Genomic DNA, 18,138 nt, shown 5'->3' on the forward strand with positions numbered 1-18,138 from the left:
AAAGCAGGTTTCAGTTGGTCCTCACAAAGATCGATCATCTCCACCTCAGCTGCAGCCTCACCTGTGACTGGCGGGGCTTTAAAACGGTGCGGGGCATTAAACAGTGCGGGGCATTTAAACAGTGCGGGGCATTTAAACGGTGCGGGGCATTTAAACGGTGCGGGGCATTAAAACAGTGCGGGGCATTAAACAGTGCGGGGTTTTAAAACAGTGCGGGGCATTTAAACAGTGCGGGGCATTTAAACGGTGCGGGGCATTAAAACGGTGCGGGGCATTAAACAGTGCGGGGCATTAAAACAGTGCGGGGCATTAAACAGTGCGGGGCATTAAAACAGTGCGGGGCTTTAAAACAGTGCGGGGCATTAAAACAGTGCGGGGCATTAAACAGTGCGGGGTTTTAAAACAGTGCGGGGCATTTAAACAGTGCGGGGCATTTAAACAGTGCGGGGTTTTAAAACAGTGCGGGGCATTTAAACAGTGCGGGGCATTAAACAGTGCGGGGCATTTAAACGGTGCGGGGCATTTAAACGGTGCGGGGCATTAAAACAGTGCGGGGCATTTAAACAGTGCGGGGTTTTAAAACAGTGCGGGGCATTTAAACAGTGCGGGGCATTAAACAGTGCGGGGTTTTAAAACAGTGCGGGGCATTTAAACGGTGCGGGGCATTAAAACAGTGCGTCTCCACATTAAAAGGGGCAACGAGGGATGCGATCTGTGGCCTTTTCAGTTGTGGATCACGGAACCGGGTCACGAAGCGTTCGTGCAGGTTTTCCTGCCATTTTGAAGGCGAACTTGACACTAATTGTTTCCTCAAAAGATCTCGTCCCTACTGAGAAACTTTGCGGTATTTTCATCTAACGCGCATGCGCGTTTGGCGAAAGTACCGTATTGAACTAAAGCGAAGCGAACACGCACATAAAAAACAAAATAAAAAAACTTCGATATGAACGTTAGAGCCGCATGAAACCAGGCAAAGAGCCGCTGGTGTGCCATCAAACCACTCAAACCTGTCCTTGGATCGGACTGCATCGAAACGCCGTGAGCCAATGACAGGCTTCGAAACAGCGGTCACGTGACACAAATCACTCCTCTTCAGAAAGAGTCAAAAAGTCCCAAAGTTTGTTTGCTCTTTACTATCCGGGATTTAGGAAGGAACCATGCGAGACCTGTGCTTCACGTCTCTGTGCTTCATTATCATTTTTTACGGTAAAATTCGGTCCCGTTTTTGATTCAGATTCGGGGGGAAAGTTTGTGATGATCTTTTCCACAGGTATTTAATCATGTGCTCGGATTTATGAACTTTTTCCAGCCTCGGTCGAACATTCAGCTGGTTCTGCGGCCCCCGACCCTCCACAACAGCTGACCTGTAACGTTACCAAGAACCCTGACGGCTCCGTCACCTACCGGCTGGTCCCGGCACCGACGGTCACCGAATACACATCTTCCAGCTGGGCCAACGCCTCCGTAAGTGGGGTGGTGACGTCACAGGGGGCATTGCGGGAATTCCCGAAACTTCCAGGACTTGATGGAAGCCTGACGTGAGGATCTCTTGGCTCAGCCGTAAAGATTTAGTGCTGATGAAAATGTTCTGACCTGTTTCCGTCCAGATCACCTTTGCTGTTGATGGAGACAAGACTGCTGACGTGCAGAACCTCACGAATGACTCCGTGACCTTGAAGCTCTGCCAGGAAAATGTGACCTACAAACTTGACGGAGCGGTGAGTGGAGCGAGCAGCCGAGGGTCAGAGCTGCAGCACCTTCTCTCCTGAAACCAACACCTTTGTTTGTTTGTTTGTTTGTTTGTTTGCAGAACCCTCAGGAGGCCAGCTGCCACGGTGAGCACCAACCACAGGGTCTCTCCCACAATGCACTGCAGTTGTGTTCAGGTTCTAACCGTGTTCAGATGATCAAAAGAACCTTTTTGTGTCTTCTAGTCAACTGTTCTGGTCACGAGAGGACGACGCCTTCGGCCGAACACCGTGAGTCCAGACTGGTTGCTATGATACGTTCTGCTGACAGCTTTGATGATTGATGGATGCACACTGATCGGGAGAGTTTGTAACCATGGTGACGTGATTGGTGAGGTGCAAAGAGGGATCAAACGTCCTGGTTTGACTCCACAGGTTGGTGTCTGAGTGACGACTGGTGTCCACCGGTCCGGGACGTCCTGCTGGTGGTGGGGGTGCTGGTGCTGGTGGTGGTGGGGGCGCTGGCGCTGGTGTTCTACAGAAGGATCCATCCCAGATGCAGCAGAGGATCTGAGGAGGAACCGAGTGTGAAGAGCAGCACCACTGTGGAGGTTCCGCTGCTGGAGATGAAAACTGTGTCAGAATCTCATTAAGAGGAATTTCAGCAGGATTCAGAACTTCCTCCTGTGGAAGGAGGAGTTCTGAGTTTGTTCACACAACAGGATCAAAGCTGAAGGTTCTGGAGAAGATTCCACTGTGGAAGCTGGAGAATTATTATATATATTATTAATAATATCTGAATAACTAACAAGTTATAACTACAGAAATAGAAACAATTATTGAATATTGTGGTGAACACATAGTAAGGACGGGCGATACCACACTTTTGGGATTTGATACGATACCGATACTTGTATTTTCATCGATATCGATACCGTTCATTGGAGTTAATGGGTGATGGGTGTGTGTTGGATCCAGTATATTAAAGTTATCTCTTATTTGCTTTTACTTTATTATATTCTTTATTCTTGTTATATTGTTTCTCATTACCTAAAGTTTCTTATTATTTGCTAATGCTTAATGTTCATGATGCTTGATGTGTCAATCGAACTTCTCTGGTCAGTGTTCTTTTAATCTGTCTGATATGGAAGAATGTGCTAAGCTAATCGAATCAGTGAAGGCCTACGTATAATCTCACCATTGTGATTTAGTTTCTTGCTCTGTTTGGGACCTGCTATCTTGTTTCCCCTCCCTTAGACACATTGAATTCTGTAACCAGGGACCTCCTAATTTCAATAAAAGAAGGATGGTGGAAGTTGTGCCTCAGAACGTGTTGGAGACCTGGAACTGAGCACATCTCTCTGCCTCCTTGCAAGTAAAATTCAAAACTGTTGTCTTTGCCTCATTTGTTTCTCTTATGTTTTAGGTCGTTTGAACCTAAGAGAAACAAACCTAACTTTGCGGTATTTTCATCTAACGCGCATGCGCGTTTGGCGAAAGTACCGTATTGAACTCAAGCGAAGCGAGCACGCACATAAAAAACAAAATAAAAACTTCAACGTTAACGTTAGAGCCACATGAACCAGGCAAAGAGCCGCGGGTTGGCCAGGCCTGGGCTAGAACGTCGCTTATTGGTGGTACTCGCCAAAATACTCAAACTCCCACTCTCCAAATCGCTATCTACGCACAACCCAACAATTCTGAAGCATAATAATGCATCTTATATAGCTCGTGTGCCATCAAACCTGTCCTTGGATTGGACTGCATTGAAACGCCATGAGCCAATGACAGGCTTCGAAACAGCGGTCATCTGACACAGGTGTTTCGATATAAGCTCCGATGCGCGGCGTTACCAAATCAGGAAGAGTCAACAAGCTCCAAATCCTCGGTATCGTTTGCTCATAACTATCTTTTATTTAGGAAGGAACCATGAGAAACCTGTGCTTCACGTCTCTGTGCTTCATTCTCAGTTTCTACGGTAAAATTCGGTCCAGTTTTTGATTCAGATTCGGGGGGAAAGTTCGTGATGATCTTTTCCACAGGTATTTAATCATGTGCTCGGATTTATGAACTTTTTCCAGCCTCGAACAGCCCCGACGCTCAGCTGACCTGTAACGTTACCAAGAACCCTGACGGCTCCTTCACCTACCGGCTGGTCCCGGCACCGACGGTCACCGAAAACACGTCTTTCAGATGGGCCAAAAACTCCGTAAGGGCCGAGAATGTTCTTCACTGACGGAATTGCGGAAGTTCCCGCAATGATGGAAGCCTGACGTGATGATCTCTTGGCTCAGCTGTAAAGATTTAGTGCTGATGAAAATCCAAGGTAGTTTTCTCTGTCAACTGGACTGGGTTTCTTCTCTTGAAGACGTTAGCATGCTAATGATCTGGGTGGTCACCTGAGAGTCGTTAGCAGGGTCGCTGGTTGGGTCGTTCACCTAGTTTCTGTTGGGGTGTCTCCCCTTTGTCTGCTGGATCACATGGTGGTGGTCACTGGGTCTCCTGGAATGGTGTGAATGTTCGTTTTGCTGTTGGAAGGAGTGGAGGACTGCATTGTATGTGGGTGATAGGAAGTGCCTCAGGCCACCACCCCTGTTTAAGGATGGTTTTTCCAATTTAACATGGATAGCTTCCTTGACCCCCCTTTCGAACCAGCGGTCTTCTCTGGCCAGTATCCGTACTTGGCTGTCCTCGAAGGAGTGCCCACTCTCCTTTAAGTGTAAGTGGACTGCTGAGTCCTGACCCGAAGAGGTGGCACGTCTGTGTTGTGCCATTCTTCTGTGTAGAGGTTGTTTGGTTTCCCCAATGTACAGTTCCTTGCATTCCTCCTGGCACTGTACAGCATAAACAACATTACTTTGTTTGGGTCTTGGTGTCTTGTCCTTTGGGTGTACTAACCTCTGTCTGAGAGTGTTGCTGGGTTTGAAATGAACCGGTATGTCGTGTTTCTGGAGGATCCTCCTAAACTTCTCCGAGACTCCGGACAGGTAGGGGATGGAAACGCTGCGGCGTTTGTTTCTCTCCTCCTCTCCTTTGCTGAGGTCTCGTTTTCTTGAGGTCCTGGTGAAGGCCCAATCCGGGTAGCCACATGTTTTCTGTCTCAATGTGGTCCTGGTCCTTCTTCCTGCCTTGGGATGTGGTGGGTATTTCTCTGGCCCGGTGTTGGAGAGTTCTGATCACTCCCAACTTGTGTTCCAGTGGGTGGTGAGAGTCAAACTGGAGGTACTGGTCGGTATGTGTAGGTTTTCTGTAGACTTTGATGGTGAGACTTCTGTCCTCAGTGATCTTGACTGCACAGTCCAGAAAGGCCAGACTGTTTCCTTTTACCTCTTCCCGGGTGAATTTTACATGCTGGTCTGTTTTGTTGAGGTGATCGGAGAACGCTTCCAATTCTTGTGTTTGAATTTTGACCCAGGTGTCATCCACATACCTGAACCAGTGGCTTGGCGCAGTTCCTGTGAAGGATGTCAGGGCCTGGGATTCCACCTTCTCCATGTATAGGTTGGCAACTATAGGGGATACTGGTGAGCCCATGGCACAGCCATGTTTCTGCCTGTAGAAGCCTTCTCTGTACTGGAAATAGGTGGTGTTCAAACACAGGTCCAGCATGGTGCAGATTTGGGCCGGTGTTAAGGTGGTTCTTTCTGTAAGATTCTTGTCCAATAGAAGGTGCTTGTGGATGGTGTCTATGGCGCTGGCGGTGGGGATGCACGTGAAGAGTGACGTGACATCATAAGATACCATAGTCTTCTCTGGAGTCCACTGAGTCCTTTTGAGCAAAGTCTTGGGAGTTTTTGATGTGGTGTGGGGTGTTGCCAACCATGGGCGACAAGATGGAGGCCAAGTATTTGGAAATGTTGTAGGTTACAGAATTGATGCTGCTTACTATGGGTCTGAGAGGGGTCCCTGGTTTGTGGATCTTGGGCAATCCATAAATGCAAGGGATGGTTTCCCCTGGATATAGACGGTAGTATTGTGGTCTGTCGATGGCTTTATCCTTTTCCAGTTTCTGTAGTAAGTCTACCACCTTCTTCTTGTATGAGCTGGTGGGGTCCCGCTTGAGTTTCTCATATGTAGCGGTATCTGTCAGGAGACTGATTATTTTGGTGTCATAGTCAGTGGTATTGAGTAAGACCGTGCACCTACCTTTGTCAGCTGGTAAGATGGTGACGTTCTTGTCCTTGGCTAAGGATGCAATGGCTCTTTTTTCTTCATTAGTGATATTGGAGGTGGGAACCAACCCCTTCTCCATGACAGAAAAACAGGACACATCGGGAGAAATGGGTAAAAAACCTATCAGACAGGGAGCTCACACAAACTGAAGAGGAAGTGCTTTCCAAAGGTCTGAATTTTTCAGTCACCCCTGAAGAGGTACCGACTGTCGAACTCATCACAGCCACTGAGACAGCCATCAGAAACAACAAACTCCCGGAAGCAGAAGCAGAACAGATTAGACTCAAGGTAACAGCCGCTTTAGCTAGTGCAAAACCTCCCACCTCCAATATCACTAATGAGGAAAAAAGAGCCGTCTGAACTGAAGAAGCCTTCTGGATAGAAGGCGAAATGTCTTCAAGAGAAGACACCCAGTCCAGTTGACATAGAAAACTACCTTGGATACAATGACCTGGATGATTGAGATTCTACACAGACGTCTTGCTGATGAAAATGTTCCGACCTGTTTCCGTCCAGATCACCTTTGCTGAAGATGGAGACATTACTGCTGAAGTGCTGAACCTCATGAAGGACTCCGTGACCTTGAAGCTCTGCCAGGAAAATGTGACCTACGAAAATCACGGAGCGGTGAGTGGAACGAGCAGCCGAGAGTCAGAGCTGCAGCACCTTCTCTCCTGAAACCAACACCTTTGTTTGTTTGTTTGTTTGTTTGTTTGTTTGTTTGTTTGCAGAACCCTCAGGAGGCCAGCTGCCACGGTGAGCACCAACCACAGGGTCTCTCCCACAATGCACTGCAGTTGTGTTCAGGTTCTAACCGTGTTCAGATGATCAAAAGAACCTTTTTGTGTCTCCTAGTCAACTGTTCTGGTCACGAGAGGACGACGCCTTCGGCCGATCACCGTGAGTCCAGACTGGTTGCTATGATACGGTCTGCTGACAGCTTTGATGATTGATGGATGCACACTGATCAGGAGATTTTGTAACCATGGTGACATGATTGGTGAGGTGCAAAGAGTGATCAAACTTCCTGGTTTGACTCCACAGGTTGGTGTCCGAGTGACGACTGGTGTCCACCGGTCCAGGACGTCGTCCTGCTGGTGCTGGTGCTGGTGGAGCTGGTGAGGCTGATGGTGGAGCTGGTGAGGCTGATGGTGGTGTGCTTCAAGATTAAGAAGTATCGTATTGGCCCGAATATAAGACGACCCCCTCTTTTTCAAGAAAAAAAACGACTTTTTGAACACCAAATTTAATTTTTATACAGAAAATAATTACAGTACATCTGAAACAAATGATTATATCTTCGACCCACCTTTCTCCAGATTGTCGCTATATTTCTCTATTTTCTGTTATCTCTTATTTTCTTTCTTACCGCTGTTTTAATTTTTCTTCTTCGTGACAGGGGTTCGCTTTGGCCTGGGACGTTAAGTTCAGCATTCGCTTTAAATATATCTGGCGCCATCTAGCGTTGTGAATGGGTATAATGTCTAGACCGCGAATGTAAGACGACCCCCACTTTTTCAGTCTTATTTCAACGCAAAAAACACCGTCTTATATTCGGGCCAATACGGGTACTTTATTCATCCCCGTGGGGAAATTGAATAGTAGCAACCTATACGACGAATCCCAGGAGGAGGAAGCCCTCTGTAGCAGGTATATCACCGCGTCATCAATCCCCACCTTGGGCTGAAACTGCAGAGGGTCTTGAAAGGGGCTCACCAGAGGTCTGAGGTGTGACAGCACCAGCCGCTCCAGGACCTCCATAATGTGGGACCAGCCGCTCCAGGACCTTCATAGTGTGGGACCAGCCGCTCCAGGACCTTCATAGTGTGGGACCAGCCACTCCAGGACCTTCATAGTGTGGGACCAGCCGCTCCAGGACCTTCATAGTGTGGGACCAGCCGCTCCAGGACCTCCATAATGTGGGACCAGCCGCTCCAGGACCTCCATAATGTGGGACCAGCCGCTCCAGGACCTCCATAATGTGGGACCAGCCGCTCCATGACCTTCAAAATGCCTCAGAACTGTGGAAGGAGGAGTTCTGAGTTTATTCACACAAACGGGATCAAAGCTGAAGGTTCTGGAGAAGATTCCACTGTGGAAGCTGGAGAATTATTATATATTATTAATAATATCTGAATAACTAACAAGTTATAACTATAGAAACAGTACTAAAAAATATAATACAATATACAGCATATATGTAACTAATGAATATTGTGGTGCACACATAGGGACCATCACACCCAGGTGATGCATGGGTGATGGGCGTGGTTAGCCCTGGAGTTAACGAGTGATGGGCGTGGTTAACCCTGGAGTTAACGAGTGATGGGCGTGGTTAGCTCTGGGGTGATGGGCGTGGTTAGTCCTGTAGTTAATGGGTGTACATGTACGTTTCTAAAATGGATAAAAGAAATATAGATACAGGAATTTCTGATTCAGATTCAGATCCTTTATTGTCCCACATGGGGAAATTTACAGTGCAACAACAGCAACAAGAGCACTCAGAGAAAAATAAGATAGAATCAAATGGAATATACAAATGGAATATACAAGAGGGTGCATATTTACAATAATCCAGATAAATGGATACTCGGCCTCTGTGTACCTGTACATAGTACAGAGGGTGAATACAATTACATATCAGAATATATAATATTCAGATTGTGTTAGCGGTTGTTCTGTTTATTGTGCAGTCTGACAGCAGCTGGCAGGAAAGATCTGCGATACCTCTCCTTCACACAGCGAGGGTGGAGCAGCCGCTCCCTGAAGGAGCTGCCCAGTGCTGCCAGGGTGTCCTGTAGGGGGGGGGGGGGACGTGTTGTTCAACATGGAGGACAGCTTAGCCATCATCCTCCCGTTTCCCACCACCTCCACCGAGTCCAGGGGACATCCCAGGACAGAGCTGGCCCTCCTCACCAGTCTGTCCATCCTCTCCCTGTCCCTGTCCAGGGGACATCCCAGGACAGAGCTGGCCCTCCTCACCAGTCTGTCCATCCTCCTCCTGTCCCTGTCCAGGGGACATCCCAGGACAGAGCTGGCCCTCCTTACCAGTCTGTCCATCCTCTTCCTGTCCCTGTCTGTGATGCTACTGGACCCTCAGACTATCCCATAGAAGATGGCTGATCCCACCACAGAGTCATAGAAAGTCCTCAGGAGGGGTCCCTGCACTCCAAAAGACCTCAGCCTCCTGAGCAGGAACAGTCTGCTGTTGCCCTTCTTGACCAGGGCGTCTGTGTTGTGTGTCCAGTCCAGGTTATTGTTTAGGTGAACACCCAGGTACTTGTAGGACTCCACCACGTCAACATCCGTTCCCAGGATGTTCACTGGTGCAGGCGGGGGGTTGTTACGCCTGCGGAGATCCACCACCAGCTCCTTGGTTTTGCCAGCGTTGATCTGGAGGTTGTTCCGCAGGCTCCAGTCCACAAAGCCCTGAATAAGTTCCCTGTACTCCGTATCGTCCCCGTCCGTGATGAGGCCGACAGCAGCAGAGTCGTCAGAGAACTTCTGGAGGTGACATGAAGATGTGCTGTAGGAGAAGTCCGCGGTGTAGAGGGTGAACAGGAAAGGAGCCAGAACTGTTCCCTGCGGGACACCGGTGCTGCAGAGAAGGCGATCTGACTCGGAGCCCTTCACCCTCACAAACTGTGGTCTTTGTGTGAGGTAGTCCAGAATCCATGTTGTGAGGTGGTGATCCACCCCAGCTACCTCCAGTTTGTCCCCCAGCAGCCTGGGCTGGATGGTGTTGAATGCACTGGAGAAATCAAAAAACATGATCCTCACAGTGCTTCCAGCCTTCTCCAGGTGAGTGAGGGAGGTGTGGAGGAGGTAGATGACGGCATCGTCCACCCCGATGCTCGGCTGGTAGGCGAACTGCAACGGGTCCATGAAGGAGCTCACCAGTGGGCGCAGGTGATCGAGGATGAGTCTCTCCAGCGTCTTCATCAGATGAGACGTCAGAGCCACCGGCCTGTAGCTGTTGAGCTCCTTGGGGTGCGGTGTCTTTGGCACTGGGACGATGCAGGATGTCTTCCACAGCTGTGGCACTCTCCCCAGCTTCAGGCTCAGGTTGAACGTGTGACTGAAGATCTCACACAGCTGGTCTGTGCAGGACTTCAGGAGCCTGGAGCTGATGCCATCCGGACCTGTCGCTTTCCTGGCCCTGTTCTTCTTCAGGGCCTTCCTCACCTGGTGTGGTGTGAGGGACAGGCTGGAGCAGGGAGGTGTTGGTGGGGGGGATGGGCATGGGCCAGGGTGTGAAGTGTCGGGAATGTGTGAGCTGAAGTTCATGAGAGAGGGGGAGGAGGGGGGACAGGAGGAACAATGGGTTGCAGGCACAGACAGTGGCGGGGGTAGCAGCAGAGGAGACTGGGCTGGGGGAGGGGTGGGTACCTGATCAAATCTATTGAAAAACAAGTTCAGGTCGTTAGCCCACCCCCGGTCACCCACAGGTTGGGACTTCTGCTCCTTGAAGCCCGAGATGGTCTTCAGGCCCTTCCATACCCCACAGATGTTGTTCTGTTGCAGCTGGTTTTCCATCTTCCTCCTGTAGTTGTCCTTCTCCTGTCTGATCTTCCTCCTCAGTTCCCTCTGCACAGTCTTCAGCTCTTCCTTGTCTCCAGACACAAAAGCCCCCTTCTTCTCCTTCAGGAGGGCTTTTATGTCTGGGGTGATCCAGGGCTTGCTGTTGGAGAAGCTCCGTACAGTCCTGGTGGGTACGGTGTTCTCCACGCAAAAGTTAATGTAGTCAGTGATGCAGCTGGTGAGGTTGTCAATGTCCTCCCCATGGGCGTCGCTGAATACATCCCACAGGGTCGTGTTGAAACAGTCTTTCAGGGCCTCCTCGGCTTCTTCGGACCATTTCTTCACTGTGCGGGTGACAGCAGGCTGCCTCTGCACAAGAGGTTTGTACACAGGCTGGAGGTGTACAAGGTTGTGGTCGGCACGGCCCAGGGGAGGGAGTGGGAGAGAGTGGTATGCCTCCTTGGTGTTGGCATAGAAGAGGTCCAGTGTTTTATTGTCCCTGGTGTGGCATGTGACATACTGGGTGAATTTGGGCAGAGAAGATGATGGAGAGGCATGATTGAAGTCTCCAGAGATGAGGAGGAGGGCGTCAGGGTGCTGTGTCTGCAGCCTGCTCACTGCTGAGAGCAGGACATCACAGGCTGCATCAGCGTTAGCAGAGGGGGGGATGTACACAACCACCGCGAGGGCATGTGTGAACTCCCTCGGCAGGTAGTGAGGCCTCATGCTAACGGCTAACAGTTCGATGTCCTTACAGCAGTGCTGCTCCTTGATAGTGATGTGCCCAGGGTTACACCATCTATCGTTCACAAACACTGCCAGTCCTCCTCCCTTCCTCTTACCACTCTCCCTGCTTCTGTCTGCCCGTAAGAGAGTAAATCCTTCAAGTTGTGCGGCCGTGTCCGGAGTTAGCGCGGTTAGCCAGGTCTCCGTAAACAGCAGCAGGCTGCTCTCCCGGTCCTCCCGCTGATGCCGGGTCAGCGCCGCCAGCTCGTCCATCTTGTTGGGGAGAGATCTGACGTTCCCCATGATGATGGAGGGCAGGACGGGTCGATAGCGTCTCCTCCTGGCACGGCGCTCGACCCCGGCGCGGCATCCCCGTTTCCTCCTCCTCAGCTCGGGGGGCACATCGGGTCGCTCCTTGGGCAGCGGCGCAGAGCTCCGCAGGGCGAACAGCTGATCCCTGCTGTAAACAAGCGAGCCGCGGCTCCGCAAAGGGTCTCCGAACGCGGTATCAAAAAGTGAAGAAATGAGAAGAACCACCAGTGCAAACTCCATGAGTCTTACGTACATGGTGAGGGTAAATGAAACAAACCGAACGCACCAAAAACAAAGGTAGTAGGTGCGGAAAAGAAGAAAAAAGTAAAGGAAAAGCTCGAGGGTGAGCGGGAGCTGTTGTTACAGGCTGCCACTCGCGCGGCACCAAACAATGAAGCCATTTGGTCATTTCTGTCAGTAAATTCAAACCAACGTTGAAACGGGACTTTTATCGTCCGTCCTCGCGGGGACGTCCTGGGTGGGTCAGGAGATCCTGTTGAGATTTACGACTTTATTTTGATCCTTTGTTTCTTTTTTCTTAAATCGTACTTTAGTCACTGAAATCATGTTTTGGTTGATTGTCTGATTTGAATTAAAGGCGGATTTATGATGAAATTTGTGACCTTTTCTCTGAATCAGCCAACGTCTGATCAGGAAGTGAAAGTGTGAAATGTTGCAGCTGCTGAGGCCTCTTTAAAGGGCCCTTCGAGGGGCCCTCGGCCTCCTTCGGCTCCTGCAGACACGACTCGGGGAAGTTTGGGTAGAGCTTTTATTTTTTACAGTGGAAATTCTCCCAAAATGAAGTTAAAATCAACATTGAGACAGTAAACAAAAATCCTAAATTAAAAGAGCAATGAGCGTGTGGGTCAGTCGGCCTTCAGGGCGTAGAGCACGTCGTCCTGACTGACGTTGAGGCGGACCCGCATCAGCAGGCCCAGGCGGCAGATGTTGCAGTCTCCAGTGGCACATCTTCTGCCGACCCATCAATAAGACTGGAACACTCTTTGATTAGTAAAGCCAGCCTGTTTAAAACACGGATCCAAGATGGTTGCCACAGACGGGAAGTTCACCTTTTCCAAGCCAATGAATTTTTCGTTCAAATGGTTTGCAAGCGTGGCACCAATGCAAGGAGCCATTTGGGCACACTCGGCTGAAATGGTGTCTCAGCATTTTGGCTAAAGGAGTTGCCTTTGACCCTGACCCTTTCCTCAGAAAGCTCAACCTTTGCCTGATAGAATGGCCTTAAAACTGTCAGGCAACGGTTGATTGCTGCATAGTCATCAGCAGTGAAAGGCACCAAGTCAGTGCTAAGTGATGCCAGGGCTGCCCCTAAAGGTTCTCTCTGCTCAGAAAGCCTATGGAGCATGGCACAAGTGCTGTTCCATATGGTTTTGACTTCTTGAACAAGCTTTTTTTGGGGTATGCCCATATTAGCTTGAATAGAGCACAACCTTTCCTTTGCTTTGGAACTGGACTTGAAGTGTGCCTCCATTTTGCGGGTCCTATTGCACATGTTCTCCAGCTCAGACGTCTGACGGTGATTTTTTGCCAATGAGATTCAGCATATGGGCAAAGCAATACAGTATGTCTAACGTTTAACTGGGTTACACTTGCCACACTATTGTGAGCTTGTGGTAAATTTCTTCTGGTGATAGTTGACATGTGCTGATGAGAAAGGAATCTTCGTAGATACCGACTTGGTTTTAAGAGATGTTTATTGGAGAGGACAGTCAGGCATCAATCGAACACTGCAGATTGTCCGAGGGAGGTTTCGTGGTCCCGATGGTGAAGATCTCCGAAGTGCTTTGTTCGGTAGCCCCTTATATATGGTCAAGTAAACACATTCCTTTCTTGTGACCTTGTGACACAATCTAACCGACCAAATGGTATAGAGTCAAGTGAGGGCCCAAGAGCCTGTGGACCCCTGTGCTCCTTCATAGCAATTCCACTTGGGGAATAACAAGACATTAAATCACGAGCACAGAAAAATATAGGTGACAGGACACAAATTGAACATGTTGAGATGGTGCCAGGATGGCTGAAAAAGAAGATAAGATCTCCAACGCTAAGATCCTCAGAGGTCAGAAGTCAGGATCTGCTAGGGATCAATACACATTCTTCGGACACTACAAGCTCCATCAGTCACCATCCCACAGACCTTTTCAGTGATTCCCCACTCTGTCATCAAATTTGCAATTGCATCTGAAATATTAGCTGCAGTGTGGGCCAAAGGAAAATACTGCACACCTCAAAGCACAGTAGCCAGATCTAGGCTGGCTGACACATCATGGCAGGTGACACCAAGGTACGCATCCATGTTGACTGATGTCCACATGTTAGCAGTCAAACCAACAGATGAAGTCTGCTTATTTCTGCCAAGGCCGTCTCTTTGGTTACGGTGTGCCTTGCTTCCATGATGGGTCCAGGATTTTAATGAAATTTTGGAACCCTTCATCCTCAACGATAGAAAAAGGCTGACCATCTTTCACTATCATGTCCACCAAGGCCTCATCCAGCTTCTGTTTCCTGGACACTGTGGGAGAATGGTTGCTATATGAATACGATACACAACATCTATAATAAATAGACACACACATACATATATACATTATATATACATGTATATATTTAGCTTACTGTCAGGATTTCCAGTGACAGGGTCACAGGTTTACTGGGTGTGATTGTCTTCATGCCGAGCACGCAAGTGTCTCAGCATAGATGATGTGTTGTTGCTGTAAGACAACTCTTGTGTGCATTGCAAACACAACACCGACAAGCAATTGTAACTTTGGGACCCATTTAAAAATTCAATTATGGAAACAGAAAATGTATGCTCTGAACTGCATCACCTTATTTGGTGCGATGAGATCAAAATGATCCCAAACTCTAGAACGTCGCTTATTGGTGGTACTCGCCAAAATACTCAAACTCTCACTCTCCAAATCGCTATCTACGCACAACCCAACAATTTTGAAGCATAATAATGCATCTTATATAGCTGGTGTGCCATCAAACCACTCAAACCTGTCCTTAGATTGGACTGCATCGAAACGCCATGAGCCAATGACAGGCTTCGAAACAGCGGTCACGTGACACAGTAAGGACGGGCGATACCACACTTTTGGGATTCGATACGATACCGATACTTTTTCTTGTATTTCCATCGATACCGTTCATTTCTTACTGACAATTTTTGTCAGTCAAAATATTATTACATTTAAGACAAATACAGACCATTTATATACACTTTATTATGGTCAATTGATTACTAGGATTTCCTGATCCATTTCCTGATCCCTGGTGGACACCCCCTAAAGGGATCAATAAAGTTATCTTGAATCTTGAATCCTTTAAACCTGCGTAAGACAGTTGTTCCGTGAGGAAATTAACTAGAACAATGTCTGACACCATCACACCTTTGGTGCACTTGAGGGTTGTCATCACACTTTACTGAAGTCTCAGATGCTCTTCAGAAAAAGTGTCATTCACATTTTCTGCTTTAAGACGATTGCGGCTCTGCCGTTTGCTGACTGTCGGCTCGGCGGGCGATGTTGCACGTTGATGCTCATTCGCTGTCTCCTGTCACGTGACACGGGCCAGCTCAATACGCCGCCAGGTACAGGGGTGTCCCGGCACATATTCATTTAAGTAACTAATCTAAAACAGCGGAAAGTGATGCAGACACACAATTTTTAGTTTCTTTTTTAGTTAGTATCGATATTTATAAAAGAAAATCGATACCGAATGAGTAGCTTGTGAGTATCGATATATCGATACCACGGGATCGACTCGCCCATCCTTACAAATCACTCCTCTTCAGGAAGAGGCCGCAAACAACAAGCCGCGAAGTTTGTTTGCTCTTTACTATCCGGGATTTAGGAAGGAACCATGCGAGACCTGTGCTTCACGTCTCTGTGCTTCATTATCATTTTTTACGGTAAAATTCGGTTCCGTTTTTGATTCAGATTCGGGGGGAAAGTTTGTGATGATCTTTTCCGCAGGTATTTAATCATGTGCTCGGATTTATGAACTTTTTCCAGCCTCGGTCGAACATTCAGCTGGTTCTGCGGCCCCCGACCCTCCACAACAGCTGACCTGTAACGGTACCAAGAACCCTGACGGCTCCTTCACCTATCAGCTGGTCCCGGCACCGACGGTCACCGAATACACATCTTCCAGCTGGGCCAACGCCTCCGTAAGTGGGGTGGTGACGTCACAGGGGGCATTGCGGGAATTCCCGAAACTTCCAGGACTTGATGGAAGCCTGACGTGAGGATCTCTTGGCTCAGCCGTAAAGATTTAGTGCTGATGAAAATGTTCTGACCTGTTTCCGTCCAGATCACCTTTGCTGATGATGGAGACAAGACTGCTGACGTGCAGAACCTCACGAATGACTCCGTGACCTTGAAGCTCTGCCAGGAAAATGTGACCTACAAACTTGACGGAGCGGTGAGTGGAACGAGCAGCCGAGAGTCAGAGCTGCAGCACCTTCTCTCCTGAAACCAACACCTTTGTTTGTTTGTTTGTTTGTTTGTTTGTTTGCAGAACCCTCAGGAGGCCAGCTGCCACGGTGAGCACCAACCACAGGGTCTCTCCCACAATGCACTGCAGTTGTGTTCAGGTTCTAACCGTGTTCAGATGATCAAAAGAACCTTTTTGTGTCTTCTAGTCAACTGTTCTGGTCTCGAGAGGACGACGCCTTCGGCCGAACACCGTGAGTCCAGACTGGTTGCTATGATACGTTCTGCTGACAGCTTTGATGATTGATGGATGCACACTGATCGGGAGAGTTTGTAACCATGGTGACGTGATTGGTGAGGTGCAAAGAGGGATCAAACTTCCTGGTTTGACTCCACAGGTTGGTGTCTGAGTGACGACAGGTGTCCACCGGTCCGGGACGTCCTGCTGGTGGTGGGGGTGCTGGTGCTGGTGGTGGTGGGGGCGCTGGGGGCGCTGGTGTTCTACAGAAGGATCCATCCCAGATGCAGCAGAGGATCTGAGGAGGAACCGAGTGTGAAGAGCAGCAGCGCTGTGGAGGTTCCGCTGCTGGAGATGAAAACTGTGTCAGAATCTCATTAAGAGGAATTTCAGCAGGATTCAGAACTTCCTCCTGTGGAAGGAGGAGTTCTGAGTTTGTTCACACAACAGGATCAAAGCTGAAGGTTCTGGAGAAGATTCCACTGTGGAAGCTGGAGAATTATTATATATTATTAATAATATCTGAATAACTAACAAGTTATAACTATAGAAACAGTACCAAACGATATAATACAATATACAGCATATATGTAATATAATGAATATTGTGGTGAACACATAGTAAGGACGGGCGATACCACACTTGGGATTCGATACGATACCGATACCGTTCATTTCTTACTGGCAATTTTTGTCAGTCAAAATATTATTACATTTAAGACAAATACAGACCGTTTATATACACTTTATTATGGTCAATTGATTACTAGGATTTCCTGATCCTTTAAACCTGCGTAAGACAGTTGTTCCGTGAGGAAATTAACTAGAACAATGTGACACCATCACACCTTTGGTGCACTTGAGGGTTGTCATCACACTTTACTGAAGTCTCAGATGCTCTTCAGAAAAAGTGTCATTCACATTTTCTGCTTTAAGACGATTGCGGCTCTGCCGTTTGCTGACTGTCGGCTCGGCGGGCGATGTGGCACGTTGATGCTCATTCGCTGTCTCCTGTCACGTGACACGGGCCAGCTCAATACGCCGCCAGGTACAGGGGTGTCCCGGCACATATTCATTTAAGTAACTAATCTAAAACAGCGGAAAGTGATGCAGACACCCCTAATTTTTTACTTTTTAGTTAGTATCAATATTTATAAAAGAAAATCGATACCAAATTAGTTCTGGAGTTAATGGGTGATGGGCGTGTGTTGGATCCAGTATATTAAAGTTATCTCTTATTTGCTTTTGCCTTGTTATATTCTTTATTCTTGTTATATTGTTTCTCATTACCTAAAGTTTCTTATTATTTGCTAATGCTTAATGTTCATGATGCTTGATGTGTCAACTCGAACTTCTCTGGTCAGTGTTCTTTTAATCTGTCTGATATGGAAGAATGTGCTAAGCTAATCAAATCAGTGAAGGCCTACGTATAATCTCACCATTGTGATTTAGTTTCTTGCTCTGTTTGGGACCTGCTATCTTGCGTTTCCCCTCCCTTAGACACATTGAATTCTGTAACCAGGGACCTCCTAATCTCAATAAAAGAAGGATGGTGGAAGTTGTGCCTCAGAACGTGTTGGAGATCTGGAACTGAGCACATCTCTCTGCCTCCTTGCAAGTAAAATTCAGAACTGTTGTCTTTGCCTCATTTGTTTCTCTCATGTTTTAGGTCGTTTGAACCTAACAGCGTGGTTAGCCCTGGAGTTAACGAGTGGTGGGCGTGGTTAGCCCTGGAGTTAATGAGTGGTGGGCGTGGCTAGCCCTGGAGTTAATGAGTGGTGGGCGTGGCTAGCCCTGGAGTTAATGAGTGGTGGGCGTGGTTAGCCCTGGAGTTGATGGGTGATGGGCGTGGTTAGCCCCAGAGTTAATGAGTGGTGGGCGTGGTTAGCCATGGAGTTAATGAGTGGTGGGCGTGATTAGCCCGGAGTTAATGAGTGGTGGGCGTGGTTAGCCCTGGAGTTAATGGGTAATGGGCGTGGTTAGCCCTGGAGTTAATGGGTGGTGGGCGTGGCTAGCCCTG

General features: G+C 48.3%; 2 protein-coding genes across 5 annotated transcripts; both read left to right on the forward strand.

Annotated features, from left to right (window-relative positions):
• The first annotated feature begins 1,101 nt into the window (after positions 1–1,101).
• LOC115247199 (uncharacterized) lies at positions 1,102–8,288 on the forward strand. Of its 2 annotated transcripts, XR_003886254.1 has the most exons (7): positions 1,102–1,206; positions 1,310–1,464; positions 1,608–1,718; positions 1,811–1,835; positions 1,935–1,979; positions 2,124–2,436; positions 7,948–8,288. XR_003886254.1 is itself a non-coding variant. In XM_029828136.1 (6 exons), the coding sequence occupies exons 1-6, from the start codon at positions 1,158–1,160 to the stop codon at positions 2,339–2,341; spliced, it is 603 nt and encodes a 200-aa protein (XP_029683996.1). In that variant the 5' UTR covers positions 1,102–1,157; the 3' UTR covers positions 2,342–2,998. The 2 variants fall into 2 exon arrangements, 1 of the variants encoding a protein (XP_029683996.1); XM_029828136.1 differs by lacking the exon at positions 7,948–8,288 and having other exon boundaries at positions 2,124–2,998.
• On the forward strand, positions 3,510–17,246 carry LOC105419489 (uncharacterized). Of its 3 annotated transcripts, none has more exons than XM_029828135.1 (6): positions 3,510–3,666; positions 3,770–3,897; positions 6,378–6,488; positions 6,593–6,617; positions 6,717–6,761; positions 6,906–7,116. In XM_029828135.1, the coding sequence occupies exons 1-6, from the start codon at positions 3,618–3,620 to the stop codon at positions 7,109–7,111; spliced, it is 564 nt and encodes a 187-aa protein (XP_029683995.1). In that variant the 5' UTR covers positions 3,510–3,617; the 3' UTR covers positions 7,112–7,116. The 3 variants fall into 3 exon arrangements, with proteins under 3 accessions (XP_029683995.1, XP_029683994.1, XP_011619386.2); XM_029828134.1 differs by lacking the exons at positions 3,770–3,897; positions 6,378–6,488; positions 6,593–6,617; positions 6,717–6,761; positions 6,906–7,116 and adding exons at positions 15,461–15,615; positions 15,759–15,869; positions 15,966–15,990; positions 16,090–16,134; positions 16,279–17,246 and having other exon boundaries at positions 3,517–3,666; XM_011621084.2 differs by lacking the exons at positions 3,510–3,666; positions 3,770–3,897; positions 6,378–6,488; ... (1 more) ...; positions 6,717–6,761; positions 6,906–7,116 and adding exons at positions 14,802–15,357; positions 15,461–15,615; positions 15,759–15,869; ... (1 more) ...; positions 16,090–16,134; positions 16,279–17,246.
• The last annotated feature ends 892 nt before the right edge of the window (positions 17,247–18,138 follow it).

The sequence above is a fragment of the Takifugu rubripes genome, chromosome 20, assembly GCF_901000725.2.
Source record: "Takifugu rubripes chromosome 20, fTakRub1.2, whole genome shotgun sequence".
NCBI lineage: Eukaryota > Metazoa > Chordata > Actinopteri > Tetraodontiformes > Tetraodontidae > Takifugu > Takifugu rubripes.

What these genes read in the sequence shown, in the direction of transcription:
- LOC115247199 (XM_029828136.1), top strand. Translation starts at nt 1,158, where the DNA reads ATGCGAGACCTGTGCTTCACGTCTCTGTGCTTCATTATCATTTTTTAC. An exon ending in CCTACAAACTTGACGGAGCG is followed by an intron (nt 1,719 to 1,810) that starts GTGAGTGGAGCG and finishes GTTTGTTTGCAG; the next exon opens with AACCCTCAGGAGGCCAGCTG. An exon ending in GACGCCTTCGGCCGAACACC is followed by an intron (nt 1,980 to 2,123) that starts GTGAGTCCAGAC and finishes TTGACTCCACAG; the next exon opens with GTTGGTGTCTGAGTGACGAC.
- LOC105419489 (XM_029828134.1), top strand. Translation starts at nt 3,618, where the DNA reads ATGAGAAACCTGTGCTTCACGTCTCTGTGCTTCATTCTCAGTTTCTAC. An exon ending in CCAGCTGGGCCAACGCCTCC is followed by an intron (nt 15,616 to 15,758) that starts GTAAGTGGGGTG and finishes GTTTCCGTCCAG; the next exon opens with ATCACCTTTGCTGATGATGG. An exon ending in TCAGGAGGCCAGCTGCCACG is followed by an intron (nt 15,991 to 16,089) that starts GTGAGCACCAAC and finishes TGTGTCTTCTAG; the next exon opens with TCAACTGTTCTGGTCTCGAG.